At 49.9% G+C, this 14,854-nt stretch overlaps 1 protein-coding gene across 1 annotated transcript in view; it reads right to left on the bottom strand.

Annotated features, from left to right (window-relative positions):
* The window catches only part of MAP2K6 (mitogen-activated protein kinase kinase 6), a 54,608-nt gene that overhangs the window by 12,723 nt on the left and 27,031 nt on the right, over window positions 1–14,854 (bottom strand). Inside the window, exons 4-11 of the mRNA XM_064467523.1 lie at window positions 12,459–12,572; window positions 10,748–10,867; window positions 9,848–9,964; window positions 9,330–9,381; window positions 7,127–7,254; window positions 6,329–6,406; window positions 5,406–5,545; window positions 2,432–2,477 (exon numbers count right to left, since the gene is read on the bottom strand). Of these exons, the coding sequence (XP_064323593.1) occupies window positions 2,432–2,477; window positions 5,406–5,545; window positions 6,329–6,406; window positions 7,127–7,254; window positions 9,330–9,381; window positions 9,848–9,964; window positions 10,748–10,867; window positions 12,459–12,572 (795 nt within the window). The remainder of the gene's footprint in view (window positions 1–2,431; window positions 2,478–5,405; window positions 5,546–6,328; window positions 6,407–7,126; window positions 7,255–9,329; window positions 9,382–9,847; window positions 9,965–10,747; window positions 10,868–12,458; window positions 12,573–14,854) is intronic.

The following is a 14,854-nucleotide window of genomic DNA, read 5'->3' as shown; positions in this document are numbered from 1 at the left end:
GAGGTTTCCGGGGTTTTTCAGAGCTGCCCCTCACATCAGTCCCTGAATATCGGCTATTTCAGTGATCATTTACAGCAGTGGCCAGGTGGAGAGAGAAGAGCAAAGAAAAGAGACTTTCCAAGGTGAGCTTGAGTGAAAATTTAAAAAGTGAAGAAAAAGAGGCAGCTCTGAGCAGCCGGGAAGCAACCCAAAGACACACCAGCACGGAAGAGGAAGCACAATTATGTGGGAAACAGAGCTGAAATGGGCTGAGGCAAGGATCCAGACATAATTTAAGGTCTCCCTGGGTCAGACAGTCACGGGAATCGAAGTGTCCTGAGTAACTCTCAGAGAGATGGCCCAAATGGCCTGCTCTGTTTTTATCCCAGTGGGATGCCACTGCTCTCACATCCCAACTAAGTCACACCCAAAGCAGAGCTACCACAGCCTGGAAGCACCTGCAAACGTGACATGGGTGCCAGTGGTGGCCTCCAGCCCCATCTCCCAGTGAACCCCAGGCCTTTGCAACAACTGAGTCTGGTTATAGCACAAAACACCCTGTGCCAGGTGGGATGTGCTCCACGCAACATGCAGACCACCGTGGAGGAGTCCTGCAGTAGTTTCATGCTCCACTTCACCTGGGGAAGTGGGTTTTAAAATTAAATTAAGCACCCGTATCAGTTTTCCTGATGCTCAAGATAGCACAGAGTCATATTTTCCATGAGAAACCTCAATTCCACAGGAAAGCAAGGGAGAAGTCTTGGTCTAAATGACAAGTCCAATCCAGTACCGCAACTTAATGCCATAAGAGAGAGAGGAGGGAGAAAAAAAACCCCAACAAAACAGCAACACTCAACCACAGGACCTCACAACATTCATGTCAGCCATAAAATACCACAGCATTGAGATACTCTGGAGAGGTGATCCAAGAACCTAATTCAATAGAAATGTGCTCTCTTGCCAATGGGTATTAATGCTGCAGCAGACGGAGCTGCTCCAGTGAACCTTTTTGATAAAAGGCCATTTGGCAAACTTCAGAAATTTGCTTAAAATATATATGTATTTATTCAATAATAAAAAAAAAAAAAAGAAAAAGGAAAAAAAAAGCCATAATCCTCAGGCCTCCCTTTGTCTGAAACCAGCATTTGGGCAAACTGTGAGTAAATCAGATCTATATATAGTCTGATTGCATTATAGGGCCCAGCAAGAAATGCCACAGGAATTATTCATTGCTTACAACTCACGTTCAAAAGGTACATGGATTTCCAGCATGTCTTGCAGCTAGAGAGCACCTTAAGCCCCTGGCTCCTTCACACCACAGAGGTCCCAACACCTCCAAGCAGTGTGAGGTAGCGATGAGGCTGACCCCCTGGATAGTGTAACGCACATCCTACAAGTTATGGGGCAGGAGACACTAATGCCCGAGGAAATTCTGCAGCAGTTTTCACCCTTAACACAGAAGCTCTTGCCAGTGGCACTGGACAGGGGCGGGCATGTTGGGACAAGCAAGCATTTGGGTCAGGATCGTCAGAAATAACGAAGTTAGGCACCTTCCTGACTTTAGCAAGCTGTGAAACAGCTGAGAATAAAAAAGGGGCTAGATTCTTATGGGAGTGAAACACTGACTTCTTAAGCTCTCCTGCTTTTTGCCAGCTATTAGGAGCACGAGGATCAATACCAGAAAGTCAGGAGAGAGAGAGGCTATGAAGTTGTGGAGCCCTATCAGAAAAATCTCACCACAGAACCTGTTCTTGCCAGCTCCAGCCCAGAGCTCTGGCTGAGTATACATCAGTGTCTGCACTACTCAGAGTTCATCGGCAGTTAAGTGCATCTGACCTCAAAGCCCTGCACTGCCTTGCATTTCCACTATCATAAGCCTTTATCAGCATTTTCTTCCTTAGTTACTCCTCTGTGCTAGACGTGCTCACAGCAAACAGTCTCTAAGCAGCAGATGAAATTCAATAACTGGAATTATTAGTCACAGACTTGTCCCTGTCCCTAACATCCGGGAATTACTCTGTCCAAAAAGTCTCCTCTCCAAGGCACCATGACAGTCAAGCCTAGCAGGCCACTCAGCTCCTGCAGCCCGTGTACAGCATCCGTGGGGCATCCCTTTCACTTAGGTGTCTGAAGCCATCACACAAACCCAAGAAGAGACTGACCGGTTCTTCACAGCCTGATTCTTGTTCCTTAGCAAATTTGTTCTCATTTGTTTACATAGTTTCCTCCCTTAATCTGATTGGAAGAGCACCTGAACAACATTTCAAAGAGTATCTCTGATTTGTAGTCACCCTCCCAAGATCCTGAAGTGCCATGATTCTCACATCTGTTACGGAAAGAGAGACACTGAGTATCCCAAATGATCAGTCACTACTGGAAACCCAGCCCCCAGCACCTCATTGTAATCCATCTCAGCTCTGAACTAATACACTGCTTAATGCAACACACTCACCATAAGCTCTGGGTATGTTGGCCGTTCTTTGGAATTCTTCTTCAAGCTTTAATGAAAAAAAAAGAAGAAAAATTTTACAAGTTACATTCTGTATGCAGTTTAAGCAAGGCCATACACCTACACCATGACAAAAGCAAGGTTTGAAGCCCCCGTAGAATAAGTTCAACTACTCATCCATATATTAAGCTTAGGCCTTGAGGACACCTACAGCCAACACAGCCTGCACACAGGCCCGGCATGGTACACAGTGCTGAGTACGCACAAGTGCAGTGAGCTCAGTCAAGGTCAAACAAGAGATCTGGAGACACCATATACACCAGTCAAGACACTGCCCGTTGCTGGGGGCCAGATACAATTGGTTTTCTGGGTACTGTCCAGTAGGCCAGCGACTAAGGGAATGGATACAGCCTCCAACCTCTGATTGGGAGTGGTGACCGAGTGGATCTGAAGCACGTGTACAACTATTTGTTTATCACCATGCTGTTATCAGCGGGGACGGTTACAAGGGACATCCTTTTTTCCTCCTCTCCTACAACAGATGGCTCTGGAGGGTTGTAGCTGGAGGTTATTTTGGTTTCCCTCCAGCAGAAAATAGCTTTTAAAAGACAGGACGTAATCTCTACTCACTTCCTGACAGTGTATTTAGGGGAAAGACACTTGGAGCAACTTGAAAAGATCTTCACACACGTACACGTTGGTGGCGGGGAAAAGGTGTCACACTGAGCAAAACAAAAGTGAGAACCTCAGCAATGATAAGTCGCTCCTCTGCTGGGATTTGCCGGAGCCCAGAGGAAGTGGAGGACACACACTGAATAGATATTTCCTGCTTGCTGTGTGTAGCGGGCTCAGTTCAGTGTCATGTTGTGAATGAACAGAGGAACCTAGCAACGATACGTGCCAATATTGCCGAACTGAAGGTATGGGATGTGTCACATCCTCTGAGCTCAAAAGCAGCCCAAGCTGAGATGCTAAGGTGAATTTGAAGGTTAGGTGTGTCCAGAAGCAGGATTTGGGTATAATCCTCCTAATTCAGACTCTCTACAAACAAACCCCTTGTTCACAGGTTACTAATACCAGGAAATCTGGTAACAAGTTACTGAAATCAATGTAAATCTTCAGGAATTAAAAGCCATATTTGGATCTAATCTTAACTCAGACATCCCAGGAACTTCCCTGCAGTGGCTATAGGTAATCAGACTTTTGCTGTCCCAGGCAGCAGATGGTGTGATTCACTCTGCAACCTCTTGAATTTAAGATACGCCTAAGCCAGGCCAATCTTGATACACTGAGTTGATGTGACCTGGTTCGGTGTCAGAAGGAACTCTCATGCTCTAACAACACAAAACTAGCGTGACCTGCAGTCAAAGCACACTTTTCCGAGTCCATGCCACTCCATGGCACTGAGGGATCTTCAGGATCCTGGAGGATAGGATTTGCAAAGGGAGGAACCTCCACGTGCTCCCCAAAGCATGAGCTTTCAAAACATGAGTGCTGCTCAGTGGGGTCATTCTTCCCTCTGCAGTCATCATGAACGGCTGTGGATACCTTACTCCTAAACCAGCCCACAGCTATAGCCGCAAGACACCATGCTTGCCAAAGCAAAATATTCAGTGGGGAACAACAGCCTGCCTGGCACAAACAGGCAACTTCGCAATAACAATTAGCAAGCCAGCAGCATGGGAGAAAGGCAGCTGGTCCAAAATCTCAGCGTGGGCCTTGCAAAAATGGTGGGCATTTTGTGGGAGGGTTTTTCCAAGATAGACACAGAGCAGTGTGGGCATGGGCAGGTATTCCCCAGCGCAGGTTGGTAGAGAGGCGTGCAGGTGAATCATGGGGACCTCAACAACATGTCTGTGCAAGACTCTGAAGAATCTGAGTGTCGGTACTTAAAGTCCCTGGGCAGGAGTGGCTGATAATCCCCTTCCTGGGTCACAGCAGAGTGGCCAGGCTCCAGGCCCTGACGCTGGCAGCTCAGGAACAGTCTCACATTTCTGTATTTGTCGATCTGCCGTCCTTTCTTGGCTACCACGCAAACCCACCATCCACCTGCCAACTTGGCAAGCCGCGGATGGCACTGCAGCGCCTGGAAAATAAAAACGCCTCCCAGGCGGTTTCCAGGGAAGCTGGAGGGAGAAGCAGTCAGGAGCCGCGGGGCCGCCGCCAGCTCTCTTTGAACCATACGATGAGGGCAGCTGTGAGTCTCCTCGGGTGCTGGGAGAGCCTGTGCTTTTATGCAGCTCTCACAACCTCCAGACAGCGCGCATCTGCTCCAACCCTTTTCCTACACCACAGCCAAACTCTCCCGCTGCTTCCAGCTCCGAGTCCCATGGAAAGCAGCGCAGCAGCGCGAGGGCCCCGGTAGCGGGACAGCTGCCGACGGGGGCCACCCCGGGGCAGACTCTGCACCGTCCCTGCCCTCAGAGCCGCGTCCCCCGGGAGCGGGAGCAGCAGGAGGACGCAGCCATTCTGCGCCCTGCTCCCCTTCGCCGCCCCATGCCAGGCCCAGGGACGCGAGGGGCCCAGCGGACCTGCCTGCCCACACCTGCCCGTCCTGCCAGCCCTGCCACAGACACCCTGTGCTGTTGATATGGGGGGAAATGGATGAGAAAGCCTGCTAAATCCCTTCCTCTTGCATGCCCCCCCAAAGCGACCAAGCCTGTTCCTCACCACCTCAGGCCGGGAAGACCCCCACAGCCACCATCACCGGCACTCTGGCAAAGGGTGCGTGTTGCCTGCACAGCGCCAGGGCCCAGCCTGGCCCTCACGGCTCAGTGAGGACATGAAGGCCCATCCCTTCACCCAGGGGAATGTTTTGTTCAAAAAATTTGGGTTGTACCCCAGAGAGACACCTGTAGGGACCGGGACATGGGAGGCAGCCGGCGCCTGCCCTCCTCAGCCTCCCCGCAGCATGGTGGAGGCGAGCAGGGCCAGGGTGAGCGGGACTAGGGCAACTAGGGCCAAGGGGGTATTTTACCATTGCGAGGTAAAATCGACAAACTCCGCCGAGAACTTCTCTGCCGGGAGCTGCGGCGATGGCTCCTCCACCACCTGCTTGAGCTGCTGGAAAGGTGTCCCCCAGGAGTCGTAGGGAAAGCGCAGGATGGCCAGCTCGATCTGGGGAGACAGAGCCCACGCCTCAGACATTGGGTGCAGACACCCCATGGCTCGCCCTCCTGCCCCACGGATTTCAGATCCCTGTGTGACCAACCAGGGCTGTGTTTTTTTAAGCCCTGCACAAATACACAGCATTTCCTCACCCCACGTGGCCCCAACACCTTCCTTAACCTCCCCCAGCAAAAGAGAAAGGCCTGAGGAGACTCAGTAGCCTCCATATTCACTCCTGTGTTACCCTCGTGTTAGACATCACTTGGGAAAGATTAGAAGTTAAAAAACAACCCCATGTTGCAAAGGGTAACTGTGCTATAAAATGACTCTGCAAGCAGATGGATTCCCCCTAAACGCTGCGTGGGAGACGCTACCCATCCCTCCTCTTCTGAGGGGGACTTTGCTAATCGCTAAGTGCTGGGAGTATTTTTTTTGTGCTTGAAATCCAACCTGCTCCAAGGCGACAGACATACGGCACCAGGCGCCCTCGCCTTAGCCCATGCTGCCATCTCCCGGCAGCCCACGGCCACCACAGTGGGGTTGTCCCTGCCAGGGTGGCACCCCACCAACACGTCCAAGGACAGCAAGGAGTTGACAAAGCAGCTCCATCCTCCTTCCCTTCATCCCTGCGGCATGCTCCTTGGTACCCCCAGAGGGGTATTCCCATTCCCACCCCACCACCTTCCCAGGGAACCAATGCCACCAGTGTCAGAGGGACTGTGGGGAAGAAAATGAATCCACGAGCGACACTCATCCCTCCTGGCATCGCTGCAAGCCCCCAGGTCACCCTACCATTGTGATCCCCAGGCTCCAGATATCAGATTTGACGCTGTACCCCTTCTGGTTCAGCTCCGGGTTAATTCTTTCAGGCTGTGAACAGAGACAAAGGTGGTTGAGGAACAGGGATGGTCCCAGTGCAATGCCCGCACCCAGGGCTCACCGACCTCAAATGGGTCTTTTCATGGTGGCAGGCCAGGACCACTTAGCCCATGCCACCAGCTTGCTCCCTTGGTTGTCATGGGGCCAGATGTGGTCCCACATCCTTGCCAGTAAGGGCAGGCAGTGAAATGGGTCACCAGAAGCAGATAGTACCTGCACCGGGGATTGGGGTGGTGGACCCGACCCCGCACATCTGGCTCAGGGGGGTGACAAACCCCAGTTCTCCAGGACCATTTTCACTCCGTGCAAGTGCTCCACAGAGAGCGAATCCTGAACAGCAGCTTCCACGAGGAATCTGAGGGACCCAATCCCTGGGGACTTTTCTTTCTCTCAGATGGAAAGTACTATTGTCCCCACAGGGCAAAAAGCAAAAGTGCAACACAGAGTAGCTAGAGACCTCCTCAAGGTCACAGGGAGGTGATAAGGCAGCAGGAAGCTGTGCCCAGGAGATCTGATCTGACCCATGAGATCTGTCTCCCCTCTCTGCCCCTTTACAAGTAACTTCAGGGATACGTCTTCCAAAACGAGTCCCCAGGACACATGCCGGAGGCTGATCCTTCCCCCTTTAGGATGACCTGATGCCCAGGCTCATGTTCCTCTGGCTGATCCCGCAGCAGCTTTCACACACAGCTTCTCCGCGGCTCAACTTACAGCCATGTAGGGTTTGCATCCTGCATCCATGGTTTTAGCAACTGAATCAACGAGGTAACCGCTAATTCCAAAATCGCACATTTTCACCTGCCCCTGCGTATTGATCAACACGTTAGAGGGCTTTACATCTGCAAGAAGGAACACATACCACAGTCACTGTCACGCATGGGTGGCTGTGCCAAGCCAAAAAAAGCCAAAGAGCTTCCCATCAGCAGAGGGCACCAAAGGTGCCTGTGCAAACCCCTGCGCTTTGTGCGCGCCAGAAGCCCGCTGGCTGCAGTTCCTGCAAGTTCAGGTGACTGCCTCATGGGCCTGTCATATGTCCTGCAAGTGTCCCTTCACTTGCCGACTCCCCTCTCTGATTTGGAGGGGTGGGAGGTAACCCTGCGTGTAGCCATCGTATCCCACCGCACAGGGGATAGCCACGGACATCAGAGCGCTCAAAGGGGAACAGCTCAGCAGGGCTGGAAGCATCGCCAGAGGATGTCTGCAAACGGCTGGAACCCTGGCAAGTCCCCAGCTGGATCTGGTCTCATGCCAGCAAAAGGAAAAACCCATGGGGAAAGGATGAGGGGTGGATAGGAAAGGGTGAAGAGGAGATGGGGTGGCAGGGGAAGGAGGGAGCAGTAAACTAAGAAGGATCAAGGTTTCAGAAATGGCCTCTACTTTTAAGGATACGAAGCTTGAAGGCAATGTGAACAACAGCAGGCGTGTGGGTGCTGCACACCTTATGGAAATTGGGCCAGTGTCTCATCTATTACTGCCAGATTTATCTGCTTCCCATCACGGCCTTATAATCCTTGGTGCATTCACACTTGCATCACACTCATGAAGGTAGTTATAATCACTATCAGAAAGGGAAATTAACGCACAGAAAGAAGCTAGTAAGTGATATCCACGAGAGGTGCTTTCCTGCACAGCAGGCAGTCACTCCCTGTGAGGCTAATCCCAGATGAAATCTCAACATAGCGCAGGTAACAGAGGCTGCCCTGTTTTCTCTTGTCCCAGCACTGCCCCTCAGAAGGGAGCAGTCCTTACCCTGTTGCCACCCAGAAATAAGAGGTCTCTTCTGCAAGAAGGTCCTGTGTCTACATGTGATAAATATTAAATAGAAGAGCTGAAACGCCATCTGAAGGAGGCCAGAAGCTGCTTTTTGAGTCCTGCTTATTAGAACTGGGTGGTTTACAGTCCGTTAACATCTGCTCTCTAATCAGCATTTTGCAATCAAAAGCTTCAGGTATCTCCGATCCTCACCCATCTGTTACTATGCTGAAATAAGACAATTTTCCATAGAAATCAAACAAGTAAACAGAGATCCAGAAGCCAAGCAGCATTTTCCACCTACTGTAAATGATACAGAAGGCAGAAACTCAACCCCCAGCCACATGCAGAATGTACAAAATGTGACTGCCTGCTAGAGCTGAACTCTGTTTGCTTCAGATGCTCCTTTCCCTGGCAGTCACACATTCCAGAGAGGGCTTTTTCCTCCTCATGACAAAATGAAAATGACCCTTTAAAAATGAAGGTGTCAAGCAGCAACACTGCAAATTTGTTTCTTTCTAAGAGTGTTCACGACATCTTTGAGATGGTCTAGAGGGGAAAATGTCAGAAGAGTTTAAGGAGGGTATTTATGACTTCACTTGAGGCTATTTCAGGTATCAAACTTTTCTGCCCCACCAGTGCTCAGGGAAGCTCAAAGAAGAAGATGAGGATGGTCAGATCACTGCATGAGGCATCACACTGGCATGGGGACGCCTCTCACTGCCTTCAACATGGAGCCATTGAGCTAAGGGTGAAGCCTTCACAAAGCCTGATCTGAAGCCCACCAAGGTCAGAAGGAAAAGTCTGTTTTAATTTTGCAGAGGTGCTGAAGCAGACCATGGGTTTAGACCATGCATTAGGGAAATGCAACTCATGGGGAAACAGCCCTTTCTCTTGCCAGCACAGTCAGGCTGGTGCTCGCTTCTCCTCCACCTCGAGGGAACACTGGGACCAGCATGCAGGTTTTAAAGAGCAAACCAGCAGACATTTCCTCTGACAAGGTTTTGCTAGTCATGAGATGTGGGGAATTTTTTTGCTGTCAAAGGCTCATTTTATCTCAGGTATTTTGGGAGCCCTGTGCCTGGCCGCAAGGCCCTTGCAAAGCTGAGAGCGTGCGGCATAGGGCAGACAGACAGGTCATGGCTGTGTGCCTGGCACTTACCTCTGTGGATCACGGAGAGCTTACTGTGTAGATGTTCTAGTGCTTTTACAATCTGAAACAACAAATCTAGAGTGAATCCCAACAGGCAGCACCACAATGAGGAGGAAATGCTGTCTGGCTTCACCTGCCCCATCCTCACCAGACCTCCTTGGAGGGAAGGAACTGCACCTCCCACAAGTCCTGCACCCTCACAGCAGCCCGAGGTGACGGTGGGTATCCAGGGATCTCCCAGGGGCACCAAGACCCTAATGAGAAGGCAAAGGAGCTGCAGGGCCCTCCCCACATCTAATGCTATGCCGCCTCTCAATTACATTTACAGGCACCTTTTGGGGTATTTATGCCTTATGAATAAAATCACCTCAGACAAGATACTGGAAGGCAGCTAGGAAAGTTCATGTGGGCTGGCCAGGGGACCATGCTCTTCCTGGTGCAAACACAGCAGGGAGACTGGGTCATGTAGGTCTCGGTTTAGAAGAGAAACATCCTTTCCCTTCCCTCCTCACCCTGTTAATACTCACAGATACGGCTATTTTTCCTAAGATGTCCTCAGGAATCGTCAGGCCTTTGTCAATGACGTGTTTGTAGAACTTGTCCAGTGAGGTATCCATCAGCTCCATACAAATCCACACGTCTCCCTGGAGGACAAAGAAAGCAAATATCTGCCCACTGGAACGAAGCATCCTTTCCTTTCCTTTCCTTTCATGCACAAAGGTTGTCATTGGCACTTGCCTTTTGCTGGCCTGTCTGCCTCTTCCCTGTCTTTTAAAAGTCATCCAACAAAACTGTACCGGGCTTTCTTTTTCCCTCCTCCCCAGCTGGAATGAAGTGCTGTCCGCTACCATTTAGGGTGTATTTTCTGCTGTCTTTTCCCAAAGCAGAGTCCCAGTGATTTAGGAGTCCTGAAAGTCATCAGGACTGAGGTTCCCTACATGCTCAGGTCATTGCAAATGCTCAGCCAGGAAAAGTTCAGCTCTGCAGAGCTATGCTTAAAACTGTTCAATAAATCTTGCTCTTCAGAGCTTTTCACATTTTTCCTCCATGTGGCTTTCTCATTGCAAGTCAGGACAACATTAACACTAACAGATCAGGCTGTGAGTCGGTTGTCCCCATCTCTCAAACCCACCACCAAGTCCCAGTGTCTCAGCACAGGGGCCTCGCACATTCCTGGCACTGGGACTTGGCTGCCCTTGGCTCCTCCTCGCGTGGGACCACGTCCCTCCCCGCTCACCAAGAAGTAACTGTATGTGACAGATCCTTAGGCTGGGATTGAGCAAATCCATATGGTACCAAGTCTCCATGTCTAGATGGAGATTAAACCCCTGGCGCTTGGAGGGAGTCTAGGCATGGGAATTCAGTCTAGGCATGGCAGATGATCCAGTCTCCTGGGGGTAGCGCAGCTGATCTCCAGGATGCCATACCTCTCGGAAAAGTGCCCCGTAAAAGGTGACAGTGAAGGGGCAATCTACCGTCCTCATGGAGATATCCAGATCCATCAATAACCTCTTCTGCTCCTGACTGTTCACTGTGGCTCGGATCCGCTGGAAGACAAAGCATTTTAGCGTTGGCTGTCAGCACCTCCGTACCACGCTGCTGCTGCTGCTGCAGGGGACTCACCACAGCCATACCCATGCTGGCCACAGTGCCCTGACATCATGCCTTTACCGTTTTATCACACCTCTGTGTGTCGTCCTTTTATCATCTCTTTGTCATAGGCACATCACAAGCACAGCACCCACAGTAGGAGCACCCCGGTGCAACAGAAGGTAACAGTGGCTGAAGGGGTCTTCTCACCTCAGCCCAAACTGCAGGTGATTTTGCTCCTCCCTGCAAATGCCACTCTTTGCAACAGCCAAAAGCCTCTGTGGCGTGGGAGAGGAGGAAGGAGCAGGAAATAAAATTCCAGGCTGGTGGAAGCCTGTGATTTTTGGAGCTGCAGTGGACACCTGTTTACATCAGCAGACTTTGGTCATAAGAGAGGGCTCCAGCCCTGCAGCCAGAGCCCATGTGCTCCCCATGGCTTTGGAAAATGGACATTTCCCAGTCTCCCAGGGAAGAGATGTCATTTATGTGAAATACCCGGAGCCCCTCAGCTGGGAAGCACCACAAAGGGCCATGGCACCATCCAACACAGGTCACATACATATTCCAGGCTCCTTGGCCAAAGTCACTCGAGGTCAGTAATGTGATAGAATTAAACCGTTCAGCATCGCAGATGCAAGTAATAGCCTGAATGTTCCTGCCATACCCTCTCCAGATCTTCCATCATACTCAGAGAGGTCTTTTGCAGTTCGGTAAACCCCAAAGCAAACAAGAAGACCAAATGCAGAGCACAGAGGCCCTGAGACACATCTCAGCATCCACAGCAAAGTCTGTCCACAACTGAGGAGCTAAGAATTTTCCTTCAGTTTGCTCATAGCTTCCAGCTCTGCCTCTTTTTTAATTTTTTCTTATTCTGAAAGGAAACTTTAGTTAAAATTCAGCCAAATAAAAATTGGTCCTTCCCAAAATACAAATTTTCCCATGACTATTTCCCTAAGCTGCAAGCTTATGAGTCTAAACTGTTGTTAGAAAAATTTTTCATAATAGTATCTACAAGCCTGTCATGAATCAAGATCCCACTGTAGCAGGCAAAATGTGAAAATCCCAACACAAATTTCCTGTTCCAAAAAGCCTAAAAAAATGTCCCAGCTGAAAAAATTATCTTAGGCAATTAAATTTACAGTACGCTCTTCTTTTCATACAATTAGTCTGCAGAGCCCTGAACCCGAGGGTATACCTACATTAGAAAAAAAATGCATATATAAAAAATGATGGCAAATAGCTTGTAAAGTCCTAACAAAAACAGGAATATTGTAGACAAAGGTTAACAATATGTTTGCATGCACTGCAATGGTGGAAACACGGTGAGCATCACACTTTTAAAAACACACCCCTTTTCTTGGTTAAATGGCCCAAATCTACCTCAGCACCCTTTGCCCTGTGTAGAAAGAGGATTTCATAAGGAAAGAAGTAAATCTCAGTAAAGGCATGTGTCAGAACAAGCGAGATTAGAAATGTGCACAACCGAGAGCGCAGAGGGTGGCCACACACAACGACACAGACAGAAAGCACCTCGGAGGCTCACTCTACCTTCACTGCCATGATCTGCCCGCTAGGCATGTGCCGCATCTTCTCCACCACCCCGTACGCACCTCGTCCCAGCTCGGAGATGGGCTCCAGGTCATCAGCTTTCACCTCAAAGTTCTGCAGGGGAAAAAACCATCAGGGCGAAGGTGGCCGCTGCGAGTACGTGCTATGGAAGGAGTGAATTGCCATCCTAAAATCTAGCCCTGCTTGGCACATAAATTCACCCCTGTGCGCTCCCCTCCCTTCCTGTGTTCATGAGGCTGGAAACATGGTCCTCAGGGTCTGTCAGAGGGATTAACTGCTGTGCGGTCATTAGCAGAGTTCTGAAGAGGGCATGTACATCTCTTCGTAGGACTCATAACGCATGGGCAGGGAGCCTGTGTCGACGAGCATCCTGAGCAGGGTGGGCACAGGAAGGACCGCTCCCTCGGTGGCAGGCTGTCCCCCGGCCACCCGCACCCAAGAGCCTCTCCCAGCCACCTTTAGCGGCCAGCACCTTCAGCTTCTCCATCCTCAACGGGCTGGGATGGAGAATGCCACGTGCAGCTTCTCCCCTAGGAATCACCTTCAGTCTCTTTTTTTTTTTCCCCCTTCCATCCTCCTCCTCCCACAGACAATCGTGGAAATGTCTCCAGGTTTTTTTAAGGCCTGTAAAAGCTTATTTCACCAGATCTGTAGATGGGCCAAATACCAGCTGAACGTGCCCCATTTTTAAACCACAGAGGACTTATTTTGTCAAGGATTTGAGATCTCCTTCTCCTGGCCTTACACAAAGGATGACTTTGTTTGGAGCCCTGCATTCTAACCTGCCCTTCTCCTTTCTGCCGCGATATTGTGCAGCAGCTCTGTTTTTTGCTTATTATTATTTTTGGAAGTTTAAAATATGTCTTTGCTACTAAAACCAGCCATTCTGTTTGCTGAACGCACAACCACATCAGTCAATCATCCTACAGAAAGAAGCTGGTTATAATGAACTGATTCACGGTGCATAATCCCACACCGCTTTTTGATGGCACAGCAAAAAAAAACCTGCAGCCTGAAATGTGCTGGCTGGGGATGCCACGGCGTGCAGGGCCCATACACTGCGTTACTGTGCGCTCGGGCTCCCGGTCACTCACTCGTAGCTACGTCACCTGCAAAAGGAGCCCTGACTAACATTTTTGTGTTACGGCAGAGATTTAAGCATCTCTGGCTACCAGACACTGCTCCTACTGTTCATCAGGACCCTCTCCAAAGAAGCACTTTGACTCTCTCAAGGACCCTTTTAAATTTAGCAGCAAAGTTTAAAGGGAGAGGAGGGAAAATGGCTTTCCCTAGGGATCAGGGGTGAGTGTAGAAAGGCTGGTGGAAGAGGGAGCACATCCTAAAGGAACTTGGCTAGACAAGCAGGTAACAGATCTATGGAAAATGGAAGCCATGGCATGTCAGTCCCTCCAAGATAGCCACATATCTATGTCTGTAAAAAAGACTGAGCTCTGGGTTTTACAAGTGCCTTTCTCTTTGCACCGTCCAACATGGGCTCTCTGCCTCGATGCATGGAGCCTTTTTGGAGCGCTTGAGCTTTTCCTCATCCCTGGGACTGCAGGGGAGAAATGATTTTCTTGGAGCGGGTGCCTGCTCTAGCAGCAGGCATTTTCTCTGCCTTGGTGCTGCACCATTTTGCTCCAGAGGCATCTCACACTCTTTCCACCTTCCAGCCCCTGCTCCATGCCAGGGAAAATAAAAAATCCAAAATGAAAGAAAAAGCATCCAAAGATAGACATTATAAAACACTATCGGATTAACATTTCACTTCATAAATTAACTTGCTGACACCAAGGCCCGTCTTTTGCACCTAATAAATTTATTGCCCAGCTTTAAAGTGCTTTTATGAAGGCTGCTGTGCCATTTTCTCCTATCAAAAATGCTGTCCTCCGTTTTGTTTTTTCCCTGCTATAATAGCAGGTGGACTGGTTTCCATGCTGTCAGAAGGATTTGCTTCCAGGACAGGAAGATCTACTGTGAGTTAGACTCCTGATGAGATGGCCTTCAATATTAGCAAAAGGAAATACTTTGGATGAAGGCTTTAAATCAGCAAAGCAACTGCAAAGGAGAGTAAAATCCGCTGTTAGCAATCCCCTTGTTTTGTAATTGTTATTTCCAGGGGATTCCAAGGAAGGAATTTGCAAGGTGGAAAACTTGCAGGGGACCCAGGTGTCATGGGATGCAGAGGGTGAGCATCTTGGGACATGTTCATCAGAGCGGTGACAAGCAGTAGGTCACACCGCAGCTGGCATTGGGGCCATCGGTCCCACACAGACAGCCCTTGTTGGAGAAGCACAAACACCAGACACTAGTCGGCTCTCTGTGGATAGAGGTGGCTGTAACGGCTCACACAAGCTCCCTGGCTGGCTCTTCTT

The sequence above is a fragment of the Phalacrocorax carbo genome, chromosome 16, assembly GCF_963921805.1.
Source record: "Phalacrocorax carbo chromosome 16, bPhaCar2.1, whole genome shotgun sequence".
NCBI lineage: Eukaryota > Metazoa > Chordata > Aves > Suliformes > Phalacrocoracidae > Phalacrocorax > Phalacrocorax carbo.
This window is presented reverse-complemented; position numbering and strand designations above follow the sequence as displayed.